This window comes from Kryptolebias marmoratus, linkage group LG20, assembly GCF_001649575.2.
Source record: "Kryptolebias marmoratus isolate JLee-2015 linkage group LG20, ASM164957v2, whole genome shotgun sequence".
Classification (NCBI taxonomy): domain Eukaryota; kingdom Metazoa; phylum Chordata; class Actinopteri; order Cyprinodontiformes; family Rivulidae; genus Kryptolebias; species Kryptolebias marmoratus.
Window position 1 is genome coordinate 24,874,908 of NC_051449.1, and position 13,005 is coordinate 24,887,912.

The following is a 13,005-nucleotide window of genomic DNA, read 5'->3' on the forward strand; positions in this document are numbered from 1 at the left end:
GAAAAGGAGAGGGAGGGAGGGGGGAGGTCAACATAAATGCAAGTGGCGGTATTTGGACCAAGGTGTTTATGAATTAAATTGATTTTTTCATTGAAATAGAGTATTAAAGAGTTGCAGAAATCAGTGGAAACCATGTGAGAGGGTAGAGAGTTAGGGGATGAGACTGAACGGTTAAGAAGAGAGAACAGTGTTTTTGAATTGCCAACATTAGCACTGATGATGTCTGAGAAGTAGCTGGATTTGGTTTGAGAAATACTGTCTTTATACTGGATGATGTGGTTCTTATAGAGTTCCTTGTGGATAGTGAGACCGGTTTTCTTGTAGAGTCGCTCTAACCTCCGACCTTTAGCTTTCAGGGCACGGAGTTCTGGAGTGAACCAGGGTGCAGAGTTGAAGAAGGAGACAGACCGAGTTTTCAGTGGAGCAACAGTGTTGAGGATATTGGTGAGGGCGTTGTTGTAAAGTGTGACAAGGTCGTCCGGGTTTGAAGAATTAGAGGTGATAAGGGTGTTGTCAATGTGAGATAAAAGGATGTCATGGTTGATACTTTAAAACAACATGAATTGAAGAGGAAACGGAAGTCTCTGTGGATATTGATAAGCCGATCACAAAAGTTGACATGAAACAGTATCACCATGGTGTTGCCATAAATTCCTCACTCGCTCAATGAAGGCCTCTCCTGTTCCCTCTGGTATCTTTTAAGTTTCCCCTGGACCTGCTGTTGGAAGTCATTTCCATTATTCTTCCTTCGTTTGCTTTTCCCACTGTAGTAGTTGCTTCAGGGTCTCCTCCGGTTCAGGCCTCCATAGTGATGTTTCCCACCATTACTCCTCATTTTTGTTGATCTGGAGGCTTGCGACGCGTTGTTATAGAGAACGCTGCCTGCTGGAAAAAAAACTTGCATCTTTTCAAGAGGAATCTAGAAGCGTATCCCATTCTCCTTCAGGGCTTTCTTGACTGGGATATATTCTCTTCTCCTTCTCTGTATTCTCAACAAGCAGTCGTGATCAAAGTATACCTGTTTGTTTTTAATGCGCACCCCCGTTTTCCAGGCAGCAGCCTGTAGGATCTCCTCCTTATTGGAGAACCAGAGAAAATGGACTATGATTGAACCTGGTGGTGGTGGCTTTGATCCTAATGCTCTGTGAGCATGCTTGATATTGATGGCACAGTCCAGGCACAGTTCCTGACCTAGCTCTTTCTTGATGAGATCTTTTAACAAAGACCATCACAGACGAGCCCTCAAAGCGGAACACCATATATCCGGATGTTTTTCCATCTATAACAGCCCTCCTAGCCACACACTTTGTTTTACTGCGCCCACTGGTTCTTCAACAGCTGTACAAACATTTCCTTAACTCTTCTGTTCCAACATTCTGATTCCACCATATTATCCTCCACCTGGTCTATGGTGTTTTGTAATCTCTGGTTTATTTCTTTGGACACATCCTCCATCTATTTCTTCCTCTCAAATCCTGTATGGAACTCTTGGTGATCATTTTTCAGCTCAATCTGTAATGTTAACATTTCTACCAACAAAACGTTGTTTACTGCTCCATGGATCTGGTCTAGCTCTGTGCCCCATCCGCCATCTGTCCCAGTGCTAGGCTTTCTTTGCTTGCTGCAGATTCTTTTTCCATTTCACAGTCAAAAATGTTTTGTAATCCATATCCTCCTTTCTTAGTTTTGTCTTCACTCATTATTCTACCAAGATACACTGCCTGGCCAAAAAAAAGTCTCCACCTAGATTTATCTAAGCAAGTAGGTACAAGCCTCCTATTGGATGATTACTGCATGGGCAATTATGTTTCAGCTGGCAACAAGTTATTTAACCCCAACTGGTGCAATAAGTTGCTTCTCATTTCTTAAACAACCATGTTGAAAGACACATCCCGTGGTTGTGGGAAAGATGTCAGTCTGATTGAGAAGGGTCATATCATTGGCATGCACCAAGCAGAGAAAACATCTAAAAGGTTTGCTGAAACTATTGAAACTGGGTTAAGAACAGTCCAACACATTATTAAAAACTGGAAGGATAGTGGGGACCCATCATCTTTGAGGAAAAAATGTGGCCGGAAAAAAATCCTGAACATTTTAAACATTTGGTGAAATCAAATCGAAGAAAAACAACAGTAGAACTCCGGGCTATGTTTAATAGTGAAAGTAAGAGCATTTCCACACGCACAATGTGAAGGGAACTCAAGAGATTGGGACTGAACAGCTGTGTAGCCTTAAGAAAACCACTAATCAGTGAGCCTAACCAGAAAAAAAGGCTTCAGTTTGCTAGGAAGCATAAATATTGGACTCTGGAGCAATGGAAGAAGGTCATGTGGTCTGATGAGTCCAGATTTACCGTGTTCCAGAGTGATGGGCTCATCAGGGTAAGAAGAGAGGCAGGTGAAGTGTTGCCTACTGTCCAAGCCTGTGGGGGCAGTGCTATGATCTGGGGTTGCTGCAGTTGGTCAGGTCCAGGTTCAGCAACAGTATGTGCTCAAAGAATGAGGTCAAAGGTCAGCTGACTACCTGAATATACTGATTGACCAGGTTATTCCATCAATGGATTTTTTCTTCCCTGATGGCACGGGCATATTCCAAGATGACAATGCCAGGATTCATTGGGCTCGAATTGTGAAAGAATGGTTCAGGGAGCGAGAGACATCATTTTCACACATGGATTGGCACCACAGAGTCCAGACCTTATCCCATTGAGAATCTTTGGGATGTGCTGGAGAAGGTCAGACTCTAACATCATTAATGCAAGAACTTGGTGAAAAATTAAAGCAACTCTGGATGGAAATAAATCTTGTGACATTGCAGAAGCTTATCGAAACAATGCCACAGCAATTGTGTGTTGTGATCAAAGCTAAAGGCAGTCCAACGAAATATTAGAGTGTGTAACCCTTATTTTTTTGGTGGCAACTTTTTTTTTGGCCAAGCAGTGTATTTTTGTTTTTAGCCCGAATGTGGGTCTCGAGTTTGGGGGATAAAAGGCCAGTGGTGGAGCTCATTCTTTATGTGTCCATGCTGGGTCACGCACCACCTGAAGTCCCCAGTTGCCACACCAGTAGGTTAACATCTTTTGGTGGAGACAGTGTGATGGTATGGGGCAGCATCTCACTGGAAAACAGAGCTTGTCATCATTAGAGGCAATGTCAATGCAGAGAGATATCAAGGTGAGATTCTGCAGCCAGTGGCATTCCCATATCTCCACAGTCTGGGACCAAACTCTTGCCCCCACAGAGCAAGGTTTATCAGAGATGACCTCAAGATTTTGGGAGTGGAGAGGATGGAATGCCCTGCCTGCAGTCCTAACCTCAACCCCACTGAACTGGGATCAGCTTGAGTGTGCTATATGTTCCAGAGTGACCAACACAGCTACATTGGCTGACATGTGGCAAATGCTGGTTGAAGAATAGAATGTGGAGGCCCCTCTTTGATCTGCTTCTTTTTCTTTCGGCTGTTATCTTTTCAGGGGTCATGACAGTGAGTCATACTCCTCCATATAAGTGTCTTCTGTGTCCTCTGTCTTCACTCCAACTACCTCCATGTCCTCTCTGACTTCATCCATGTCCTCTCTGACTTCATCCATATATCTCCTCGTTGACCTTCCTCTTTGTCTTTTTCCTGGCAGCTGCATCTCTAACATTCTTCTACCGATATAATTAATTAATTTTTATTTTTGTCGATATGGCTTGGTTTTTCAGAGTTCAGTCATCCAATCCCATAAACACCAAACAAGAATTACTAGTAGAAAAAGGTTGCATTGGCAGAAAATATTTGACAAGTTTTTCATGGGAGCAACCCATATACTCAGCTGCTGCTTAACTTATAAATGTATTTTCCTGACAAATGTGGCACTATTTAAGTGGAAATAAACAGACTTTCCAATAGTTTAATTTTTAATGCCAAGCAGCATTGTTACAATAAAGAAATTATGAACTAAACACAAATTTCCTTACTTCTTGTGTTAAGTTTGTTTTCTGAAGAATGGTGCTAACATTGTATATTTGATGTTGTCTTTCTTGTATGTAATCCAGGTACATTCAGCGTGTTGCTGTCCTTTGCCTTCATATTTAACCAGTGCCTGGGCTGCGATGTCCACACTCCTCAGTGGTCCAGCTTGACCTACTTTGTCCCGTTTATCATCATCTTTCAGTTTGGTTGGGCTGCCACACAGATCTCCCACCTGTCTCTTATTCCAGAGCTGGTCACCTGTGAGCATGCTAAAGTAGAGCTCACTGCATACAGGTAACTCAAATCAAAAACCAAACACACAGCAGGGCCACAGACCAGTCCTGAATGTGGACTTTCTCTTGTGTGTAAGCAGGTATGCGTTCACAGTCATAGCCAACATCATAGTGTATGCAGTGGCCTATCTGCTGTTCCACGTTCAGGCCGGGGCGGACAATGACCCTCTCAGTGAGGCACTTGGACCAGCAGATGTTCCGGTCTTCAGGGTGAGTCTTGGCCAGGTCTCTCTTGTAAAAGAGATCTTTTGATCTTAATGGGACCAACCTGGAAAAATAAAGGAAATGAATGAATGAATAAAGACTGTTGACTTCTGAGTGTATTCAAGGCTGGTAGAGAGTATTTTCCAAATGGCGGGGGTGGAATCATCAGTTGTCTCATGAAAAGTCAAATCCATTTGTGGTTCAGTTATTTTTTGTTGTTGTTTTTTCTTTTTATAAATTCAGAATTATTTTAATGACACATGCTTCTTTGAAGGGTGTATATAGTTGCTGTAGATTTCTAAAGTTCAGTATCTGACTAGCTAGGCAAAGATTTCTGCTTTGTCTTGATTTTGTTGAGATTTTTGTCACTAGATAATTGAAAACATTTTTAAAGAACCTGTCTGTTACTGTGGGATGAGACAAAACATAATAAAACAAGCTGTCCTCTGTTAGTTTCTGTGTGTATTAATGTATTTTGTTTGGCAGAATCTGGCATTCATTGTATTGGGGATTGGCAGTCTCTTTGCTGCCTTCTTCCACCTGGGAACCACAGAGGGGCAAATGCCTGGAGCAAGAGAGGAGACTGATGGGGAGCAGAGACCCTTGTTACCTTCTTCTAAAACGTCTTCATCCTTTCTGCAGTGGAAGTGTTGGCTCAAGCAGCCTTCTTTCTACCAGGTATGTCTCTCTGATCTTATGTCCAAACACCACGAGGCATGTTTGCTTTTCACCTGAAGTGATTCTGACTGAGAGTCTAAGTTCCTGCAGCTGTCATTTTGTGTTTGAACATCATCACAACAAATGTTACTGTGTGTGTCTGCAGGTGGCCTTACTCTACATGTCCACCAGGTTAATAGTAAATCTCTCTCAGACATACATTTCTATGTATCTCATCAACACTCTGGGGCTGCCAAAGGTAAAACAAAACTACACAAATTAGCATTTTTTGTTAAAATTACAGTATGAACACTGAGTGTTGAGTGTCTTCTGAAATCTGTTAAAGCTAAAACTTAATAATAACATTACCATGAGCAGAAGGAAAACTAAAGTTACCAAAAATCTAAAACTAACAAAACACTAGCAAAAATTTAAAACCTGCTAAACAGTAGCTAAAGCCTAAAATCAGCAAAATAGTAGATAATATGTTAAGTTTGGCAAAACAATAGCTAAAAGTTAAAACTAGCAGAATGATAGATAAAAGTAAAAAAACAGAAAAACTAACAAAAAGCTAAAAATAGCAGAATGACAGCTAAAAGCTAAAATCAGCAAACTATAGCAAGAAGAAATCTTAATCCGGCAAAACAGACAGTAAATTTAAACATTTCAAAAATCCAAAGTTGAAACCAAAAGTCATAGTCATAATGTCCTGAATGAGTTGAATAGTTTTCTATAAGAATGGGTAAACACCTGTAAGTATGCTGAAGTAGTTACAGTTGAAATCATGTACAAAATAAACTATAAACGGGAAATTAATAGTGTGAATGCTGATTCATTATTTACAATATTAGTCAAATTTACTCACATTTGATTTTTCTTGTCTTTGTTTCTCCTCCCATAGAATTTCATTGCAACAATTCCACTTGTGATGTACGTCAGCGGGTTTCTGTCTTCTTTCATTATGAAGCCTGTCAGTAAACACATTGGAAAATGTGTAAGTGAATGCCGTCTGCATCAGTGTGGTTTTCTTCCACAACATTCATCCACAACTCACACACACAACATAAAAAATGTTGTTAAGGAAAATTTCTTATTAAGCTCTGTTAAAATTTGGATGATGAACAAATTTTCTATGGTTATGTTGTTTCCAGACAAAATAAAAATATACAAAGACCCCAAATGAATCACATTTTGGAATTGGCAGCCATAATTTAGAGTTAATCAAAAGATGTTCAATTTAAAACAGGCAGAGCCAAAACTCAGCAGGCAGACTGATTTTCTTCCCGTTGCTGAAAGACAAAGGCGAGTGAAAATGTTTTTGCCCAGAGTGCACATCTTGTTCTTTCTGTTTGTAGCTCACCTATTTTGTGGGCCTGCTGCTGATCATGGCCTTTTCATACTGGGTGCTGCTGGACAAGCAGATGGGTCAGCAGGTGTATGGGGCCGCAGTGCTGCTGGGGGTCGGCTCGGCCACTATACTGGTCATATCGCTCGCTATGACGGCTGAGCTCATCGCAGATCAGACGGTAAGATGTACTGCATGTGACAAGGAAATCAACCTCAGGAGAATTTTTAAGGGGATGCTGAGTGAGCAGTCACACTATTGTTTGTGACTATGACTATGTTTTCCTCCTTATAGCCTGAATTATTTCACTTTATTTACAATTATTTTCCCCATAGAAATACATTCAGATCTTTTCAGTTCCTTCGAAATGTTCTCTGCTTCAGCATAATTGCTTTATTTTTGTCTTCTTATCCTAGTTTTAGCTTTTAGCTACAGTTTTGCTATTTTTTATCCTTTTAACTACTAATTTGCTATTTCAGTTTTTATTTTATTGTCCTTTATTTAACCAGGCAAATCCGATTGAGATCCCAGATCTCTTTTTCAAGGGAGGCCTGTGCCTGAAGGCATGTAACATACATGTTTTTAGACTGTGGGAGGATACCGGAGCACCCTGAGAAAATCCATGCAAACACGAGGAGAACATGCTAACTCCTTACAGAAAGATCCCAGGTCCAGCCTGGAGCTTAAACCCAGGACATTGCTGTAAGGCAATAGTGCTAACCACTAAGCTGTCGTGCAGCCACCGTTTTATTCGCTTTAGCTTTCGCTACATTTGTCCTTTAGCTACTGTTTTACTGATTAAAGGTTTTAGCTACGGTTTGTTAATTTTAGTTTTTAACTGCTAACTTGCTACTTTTAGCTTTTAGCTACAATATATCTGCACTTATTCTTTAGCTACGGTTTTGCTAATTTCAGCTTTTGTTCTTCTTGTTTTAACTTTAACAATTCAGTTAAAATCATTCTGTAACAAGTTTCAGCAAAGGTATTCTGCACTCAGCATTCACATTTTCTAATCGTTGTTTTTATGTCACACATTGGTGTTTGGGACAACTCGACATCCTGTCAGCTCACTTCTCCATTTAGAGGAACTATGATGCAAGCGGAGGAACTGAGGGTGTTCAAATGAGGAAATGAGATATAGGAGGAAGTGTCATATTCTTTGACTTTACCACTTATATGTTCTTTTTGTCCCTCTGCAGCAAAGTGGAGCGTTTGTGTATGGAGCCATGAGTTTTACTGATAAGTTGGCCAATGGAATTGCTGTGATGGCAATTCAGGCCCTGCATCCCTGCCAGTTAGTACACACAGAGAAACACACACACACACAAAGCTTCCTAATCGGACATTGTATTGACTTTCATTCATTTCTGTAGCCTAATCCTGACCTTAACCCTAAACCCATAACCAGTACATTCCTAACCGTAACAACTCATCTTATCACACCCTAAAAAAGACTGTAGATCTCGTTTTAGTTTCCAGAGAACATATTTTTGAAACTTGTATTTTCATGCATGCAATTACTTTTACCTGTGTGAAATTCTGCATGCGTGAAACTCTGCATGTGTGAAATTCTGCATGAGTAAAAATGTGTGTGAAACTCTACTTGTGTGAAATTACATTTGTGAAACTGTACAAAACAACGTGTGAAACTACATATTTGAAACACTGCATGTGTTAAACTACATGTGAAACTAAATGTGTGAAATGCTGCGTGTGTAACACTCGGTATGTGAAACTCAAGTGTGTGTAAAACCTGTGTGTGTGTATCAAACTCTGCATGTGTGAAAAATTGTGTGCGATTAAGTTTGAAATTAGAAAAGAAATGTTTTGTAACAGCACTGGTCTGCTGCTACAGTCTATTCCACAACCATAGAGTTATATAAAACGACTAGAGTACACACTGCCTATCCAGCCTATTGTATATAATGGTGATGCTGTGGAGAAGCTAAGATGGCGTCCAACTACTCACATCAGACAAAACAACTGTTTAACGACATGATAAAGGTAGACCTTTGACTCATGACCTAAAACAAAGTTAATATGCCCTCTGGTGTATATATATATAATCTAAATGCACCCCTAGTGTTAAAAAAATAATTAGAAACCACTATTAAAAGCTTACTGTAGTGTAGTTTTAAGCCTTACTTAACAGCAAGTCCAACCAGATCTGTGTCACAAATTACTTTTAATCTCTTTACAATAACTTAACTTAAAAATAACTTAGAAAGACTAACTTAACTTGTCATTTATATTTAATGTTAATTTCATACAACAATCATGTAAAACAGCTAGATGTTATGTAAGGAAAATATATTGGGTATAACTAACGATGATCTAAACAAGACCTTAAATCTGTCACTAAATATTGACAGATTTCCAATGATTTCAAGACTTCAACTAGTTGAATAATTATGAATTCAAATACTTGATGAATTTGCAACTTACCTTTTTGAAATGTAAAAAACATGTAAAAACTGCCTCAAGTGGAGGAGTTTAAGTATCTCGGAGGTCTTGTTCAGGAATGAAGGAAGAATGGAGTCTGGGATCAACAGACAGATTGGTGCGGCTTCTGCGGTAGTGCATACTCTGTACCAGTCCGTTGTGGTGAAGACAAAGCTGAGCTGCAAGGCAAAACTCTGTTTACTGGTTGGTTTATGTTCCTACCCTCACCTATGGTCATGAACTCAGTGTAGTGACTGAAAGAATAAGATCATGGATGCAGGCGGTCGAAATGAGTGTTCTCCACAGGGTAGCTTGGCTCTCCCCTAGGGTTAGGGTAAGAAATTTGGTTATGTGGGTGGGACTTGGAGTAGAGCTGCTGCTCCTCCACATCCTGAGGAGCCAGTTGAAGTGGTTCGGGCGTAAGGATGCCCCCTAGACACCTCCTTATGAAGATGTTCTGGGCATGTCCAACTGGGAGGAGACCTTGGGATGACCTAGGACATGCCATGTCTTTCGGCTGGCCTGGGAATGCCTTGGAATCCTCCCAGAAGAACTAGAAGGGGTGGCTGGGAAAGAGATGTCTGGGCTTCCCTTCTCAAACTGCTATCCCCACGACCAGACTCCTGCAGATAATGGATGTATGGAAGTATGTATATGTAGGCTCTACTAGTTACAGCTAATGGCAGTGATCAGTGTGTAATCTATACCTAAACCTAAAAGGTACATTTTCATGATTTAGCCTGTACAGCATACTTACTACTAGACTCTGTATAGCAATATATGCCACAGTAGCTACTTTTTACTAGCCAGTTCAATAATTAACAGCGATTACATTGGTTTTATAAGCTACTTTAAACTGTTACATTATTAAAATAAAATTATTATTAATACTCTATGATGTCTGATCATACTGACATAGGCATAGCTCAAGGTTAGATTACATTCACATTGAGGTAAATATAATAAAATGTGCTTGTGAAAAGATATGTTTTTCCTTTTCTTGTTTGTTGCAATATCCATAGCACATACAACTTTTAGGCATTTTAAATAATATTTTATATAAATTTAATTAAATTATATATTTTTTGCATTTTTTTACATAATCACCCCTGACTTAAGTCTGTTTAGCCAAAACTTACCGTAACATCAAGTGCAGACGTCTGCCCATTTAAGTAATGGCCGCCGTTGCTGCAGTGCATCACAAGATCACTTGACCAGTGTGCTAGTTGTGCTCTGTTTGTTTTATATAACTTTGTGTCCACAACACACTGTGCTCTGTCTGTTTGTCCGTCAGTACCGTGATGTGCTGTCCAGCCTGCGTGTGGTTTTACCACCATGTTATGGTTGCAGTAACAGGAGGTGTGGCGGTCATTGCAGCTTTGGCTCTCTGCTCCATTCTCATTTGGCCAATCAAGATTAGATCAAGTGAGTCGTCCAAAAAACAAAACACATCAAGCATCATGTGTGCCTTGTTCTCAGGTCCAACACCTTCTTTTTGCTTCTAGGGGATCTACAAGTCATCCCTGATGATGTGACAAGAGTCAATTAACAGGCACCAGGCTCCTGATTTCCTGCAACCTAATGAAGAAGGTGGACCACAGGAGCACACACTGTTTTCTTTTTGACATCTGATTGAGTTTTTCATGGAAATATCACAGAAATTTACTTAGTTTACAACAGCTATTGGCAACTAGAGGAACAAAGAAGAGAAATTTTTATTTAAAAGGACAGTCTGGTGATTTCTGAAATGTTATTCTGTCATACAGTTATCAAATAATTAGTACCTTATCAGCCCTGACATCAGTATCAATGTATAGGCATGTGGTGCTTAGGCTGCTGAATGTATCAGTCCTCATGATCAATGCAACTAGTCGGTCCAAAAGTTTACTGAACTTCCAGTGGACTGATACATTCAACAACCTTTCAGCACCATCAGCATATAATGGTCTTTGCTTTGCGCACATAAATTCCCATGATAACACAAAGAAAAACTAAAAGCCAAAGTAGATTTCACAGACCACACAGTTTTTCAAGAATTTGAAGAGTTCTTTGCAAAGGGAAAAAAGATAAATTAATTAAAATATTCAAAAAAGTATAAATGTTACATATACTAGAAGCCATAGCCTTTATGTACGTTTTGATATATGAATGGTTATTCATAAATTAAAACATTCCACTTGTTTCGTAAAGTTTAAATGTTGCTGAATTTTTTTAATCTGACATAGTTTTAACTCAGCGGCTGTTTGAGGCTTACTTTTAAATCTGTGTTTCTGTCTGCTTCTCCTTATTTTAGAAGTCAGGGTGTGACAAACACAGGTTTGTGGTTACCATGGTGATCAAAATAAGCCACATTTATTTTGATCTTGGTTTTCTTTACGCTTCTGAGAACTTTTATTTAGAAAACAAACTGGCCTTAAGAAAAAGGATGGTACCCTTAATGTTTTGTTGCACAACCTTTTGAGGCAGTCACTGCAATCAAGTGATTTCTGTAACTTTTTATGAGACTTCTGCACTTTACTTAGAACACACACAATTTTAGATTTGTTTTCCACAAAATGATGACCTGTTAACCACACTACATTAAGCTCCCACAGACTATCAATGGATAAATGCTGCCTGATTCTGAAGTGGTGAAGGGGTTGATGCTGCAACGCACAAATAAGACTTTAGCAGGAACTTAGATGGTGATGTTTAGGTTTGAAACCTGACTGACAGATTTTAGGGTTTGTTACCAAGGTTCATTTTAAACCTAGATTGACATTAGACATTGTTGTGCCTTGTTTAGTTCTTTGGTAATATATTTGTATTTTGCCTTTTCTCCCTCATGGAAAAACAAATTGACATTATTTTTTATTTTGCTTCAGACATAAAAATAATTTATTAGTAGATAATTATTTTTAAGCAAAAAAAAGATAAATTGAAATGTATATAACTTTTAAATACTTTAAAAGGGATCAGTGCTCTAATTTGTGTGTTCATATGATGTGTAAATTGTAAAGGAATGAATTTCGTGTACTGGTGTCTGACTTGTACTGCTGACCAAAATTCTGTCACTTCCTTTTTCTTTAATTACCTGTGTGATGGTGTTTGATAAAGGGACAGATTAAATATTTTTCATGAGCTAAAAGAATAAAAAAAACGGTGTTTAACCTAACATGTTTCTGTGAATAATTAATTTTGTTCACTGACCTACTTCTTTTTTTAAAGGACCAGCATTTCTTGAAGAAATGCATATTGCCTGCTGGCTTTCATGCCAGAGTTTCGGACTTAGATCATCTCATGATGAGAAATAATCGAGTTGTAGTCATTTTGGTCAAACAATGAAAATAATGTTCTGCACGATTTCATGTGACATCTCAAGATGTCACTCAATGTACAGATGTGGACAAACAAATCTGTCCCACAAAAGTCTCTGCAATAGCTTCAAACTGACAAAATTCAGTTATTTAACTAATGAAAATCAGTCAATGCTTTTGCATTTTGGTTTACTAGAATTCTTTTAGAAAATAAACTCATGAAACTGGCCTTGAGAAAAAGGATGATACCCTTAATGTTTTGTTGCACAACGTGTTGAGGCAATCACTGGGTTTCTCCTTTTCCCCACATGAAGAGGTGTGAGAAAATATGCTTGAAGAGGTAAAACAGTGTGACCTTTACTTTAGTAATAATCTACTAAAATGTACTTTCATACCTTATGTACTAAAAGTTTAAAAGTTTATGCCTTATGTTATAGATAGATAAGGATAAGGAAGGGTGATAAGCTTTCTTTAACTTACTACATACTAAGCACTCGTTAAAGCAGGGGCACCAGGTCAGTGTGCAGGGGTGTAACTTTGTGTCCAACATTGGGGGGGTTAGGCTCTCTGCCTATTTATTTATTAAATAATTATTATTATTAAATTTTTAAATCGTTTACTTTTCTAAAAAGATTCAGGAGATTTTGGGTTAACTGTACATGAAATACAATGTAATGCGTTTACTATGTTTTACTTCACTTTTTTTGTATTTACTTTGCATCTTCAACAATTAAGACCAGGCTTACTTTTTCACATTTCTTCCAACAGTAACAAATATTTTACACTTTTGGAATGTATTATATGACACACCTAA

General features: G+C 38.8%; 1 protein-coding gene across 1 annotated transcript in view; it reads left to right on the top strand.

Annotated features, from left to right (window-relative positions):
* The window catches only part of LOC108249932 (major facilitator superfamily domain-containing protein 12), a 37,979-nt gene extending 25,930 nt beyond the window's left edge, over nucleotides 1–12,049 (top strand). Inside the window, exons 3-11 of the mRNA XM_017439601.3 lie at nucleotides 4,038–4,248; nucleotides 4,328–4,457; nucleotides 4,938–5,129; nucleotides 5,275–5,367; nucleotides 6,010–6,102; nucleotides 6,464–6,634; nucleotides 7,653–7,747; nucleotides 10,190–10,320; nucleotides 10,401–12,049. Coding sequence (XP_017295090.1) covers nucleotides 4,038–4,248; nucleotides 4,328–4,457; nucleotides 4,938–5,129; nucleotides 5,275–5,367; nucleotides 6,010–6,102; nucleotides 6,464–6,634; nucleotides 7,653–7,747; nucleotides 10,190–10,320; nucleotides 10,401–10,444 — 1,160 coding nt within the window. The 3' untranslated portion in view covers nucleotides 10,445–12,049. The remainder of the gene's footprint in view (nucleotides 1–4,037; nucleotides 4,249–4,327; nucleotides 4,458–4,937; nucleotides 5,130–5,274; nucleotides 5,368–6,009; nucleotides 6,103–6,463; nucleotides 6,635–7,652; nucleotides 7,748–10,189; nucleotides 10,321–10,400) is intronic.
* The last annotated feature ends 956 nt before the right edge of the window (nucleotides 12,050–13,005 follow it).